Here is a 2,446-nt window from a genome sequence, read left to right as displayed (position 1 = left end):
ATATATATATATATATATATATATATACATATATGCATACATATATATATACATACATGCATACATACATACATATATACATACATACGTATGTATATGTGTGCGTGTGTGTCATACGCAGGGTGTTTATATTTTATACATATGTGTGTGTGTATGTGTGTACACACACATACACATGTTTTCCGTAACAGCATGTATACATATATATATATATATGTAGACATATATACCTATGAGTGAGCGTGCGTGTGTCTCTGTGTGTGCGCGTTTGTATGTTTGTATGTGCGTGCTTGTACGTTCATATATACATATATATATATGTCTTTGTGTGTATGTCTGTGTATGTCTATGTGCCTATCTGTAAAATTTAAATATAGACGTATATACACACAGACCTCCACAAATACACACATATATTCACACAGATATGCACATTCGTACATATACACATATACTGACCAAGTTTGATAACAAATAAATCATACTCACAAATCCACCGCTCCATATTGGTGATACGCTGTGTGCTAACCATACTTCGGCCTTAATACTGGACACTACTCCGACACACACACTGACCAGTCCAACAAAGAAGTGAAGGCCAGAGAGGACGAATACACCCGTCTCAACCACCTTCACCATTTTCTGTGCCGTCTTGTCGGGGTCCTGATTCCAGGTCATTCGTAGACTGGTGTTGGCAGACGACTTGCAAAAATGTACGTGAAAAACCAAAGAGGTTTTTACAAGCTAGGTTCTCAAAGGGGAGGGATGTCGAGGGGCGATATAAGAGAAAAACCAGCTGTGGTTGTACAGTGGTGTCAGTATGAGGTAAAGATACTGTTAAGCAATTCTTCTTGCTATTAAAGCGGTCGTGTTGACCACGCTGGAACACACGGCAGCCCGTTCGGCCAAGCTTTTCCCGAACTGATGCTCACACATATGTGTTACTGACAACGCGGTTACGTCTGGGTCATCAATTGATATCTGTAAACTGAATGTGTGTTTGTGGGAAAAGATCCATATATACATACATGTATGGGTGTATATATATATATGTGTGTGTGTATGTAGATATATGTATGTATATGTATGTATATATATATATATATATATGTTTGTGAATGCACGTATATATATACACAAAGAGAGACAGACAGACAGAGAGAGACAGACAGATAGATAGATAGATAGATAGATAGATGAGTATATGCTTTCTGTGTGCGTGTGTGTTTGTGTGTATATCTATATTAACGTTTTTGTGAGTGCGTGTGCATCTATTTACATGTGTTTATGAATATATATCTCTGTCCATGTCCCTACGTGTTTTTCGTGTGTGTATTTGTGTACGAAAGAGCAGGAGAGAGAGAGAAAAGAGAGAGAGACTGAGTGAGTGAGTGAGTGAGTGAGTGAGTGAGTAAGTAAGTGAGTGAGTGAGTGAGTGAGTGTGTGAGTGAGCGAGCGAGGGACTGAGAGAAGGGGAGAGAACAAGAACAATGAGATTGTGAGACCGAATGAAAGAGAAAGACACAGACACACAGAGAGAATATGCGTGTATGCAAGAGTGTTGTATTTGTGTGGTGGATTGTATGTATATTTGTGTTAATGCTTATTGTATATATGTGTATGTGAGAATATGTCTACTTATGTTGTTTGCAATATGTGTATGCTAATTAAGAGATTGTGCATTTGCTAATGTATATTCATTTTTGCTTTTGGATGTGTGTGTGTGTCTGTGTGTCTGTGTGTGTGCGTATGTGTCTGTGTCTGTGTGTTAACGTGTGTGTCTGTGTGTTAACGTGTGTGTCTGTGTACATGTGTGTGCGTATGTGCGTGTGTATGTGTACGTGCTCTTCAGCTCTTGGTATGACCAGAAGAAAGAGAAAGGTTCTTCTTAAAAGTGAACGATTTCCTGCAAAATATAACTCCTTCCTTGTTTGTTTGTTTGTTTGTTTGGTTGATTTTTTTTGTGGTTTTCTTTTTATTGCTCTGGTTATTCTCGTTAATGTCGTCTTAACTGTCGTTTCGGTTTGGTAAGGGCTTCTTTTCCTTACTTAATACCAATATCGAAGAGCATCATAATCATCATTATTATTATTATTATTATTATTATTATTATTATTATTATTATTATTATTATTATTATTTGGTTGTCTTGTTGTTTGTGTTCTTGCTGTTACTGAAAAGACAACTGTAACGACGACTACGGTAATGCTGAATGTCGGAAGTTACGGCAGATCCGACTTTCAGCCCGAACAGAAACGAGACGAATAACTAGGAGTATTACACACACACATACAAACACACACACACAAACGTGTGTGTGTGTGTAAAAAAAAAACAGAACGAAACAGTTCCCTTATAGATTGCTTAAAACAACGCGGCGTACATCACTTCTTTTCTTCTATATCACCCGTATTTTTTCAACAGTTTATTCTTCTTATTCTTTCAT

General features: G+C 37.2%; 1 protein-coding gene across 2 annotated transcripts in view; it reads right to left on the bottom strand.

Moving 5' to 3' along the window:
• The window catches only part of LOC106873950 (uncharacterized), a 248,328-nt gene extending 246,106 nt beyond the window's left edge, over positions 1-2,222 (bottom strand). For both annotated transcript variants that reach the window (XR_008265170.1, XM_052971698.1), the window contains exon 1: positions 490-2,222. Coding sequence is in view for 1 of the 2 variants with exons in the window: in XM_052971698.1 (XP_052827658.1) it covers positions 490-678 (189 nt within the window). In the remaining variant the exon portion in view is untranslated. The remainder of the gene's footprint in view (positions 1-489) is intronic.
• Positions 2,223-2,446: the final 224 nt, after the last annotated feature.

Source organism: Octopus bimaculoides, chromosome 11 (genome assembly GCF_001194135.2).
Source record: "Octopus bimaculoides isolate UCB-OBI-ISO-001 chromosome 11, ASM119413v2, whole genome shotgun sequence".
Lineage (NCBI taxonomy): Eukaryota > Metazoa > Mollusca > Cephalopoda > Octopoda > Octopodidae > Octopus > Octopus bimaculoides.
This window is presented reverse-complemented; position numbering and strand designations above follow the sequence as displayed.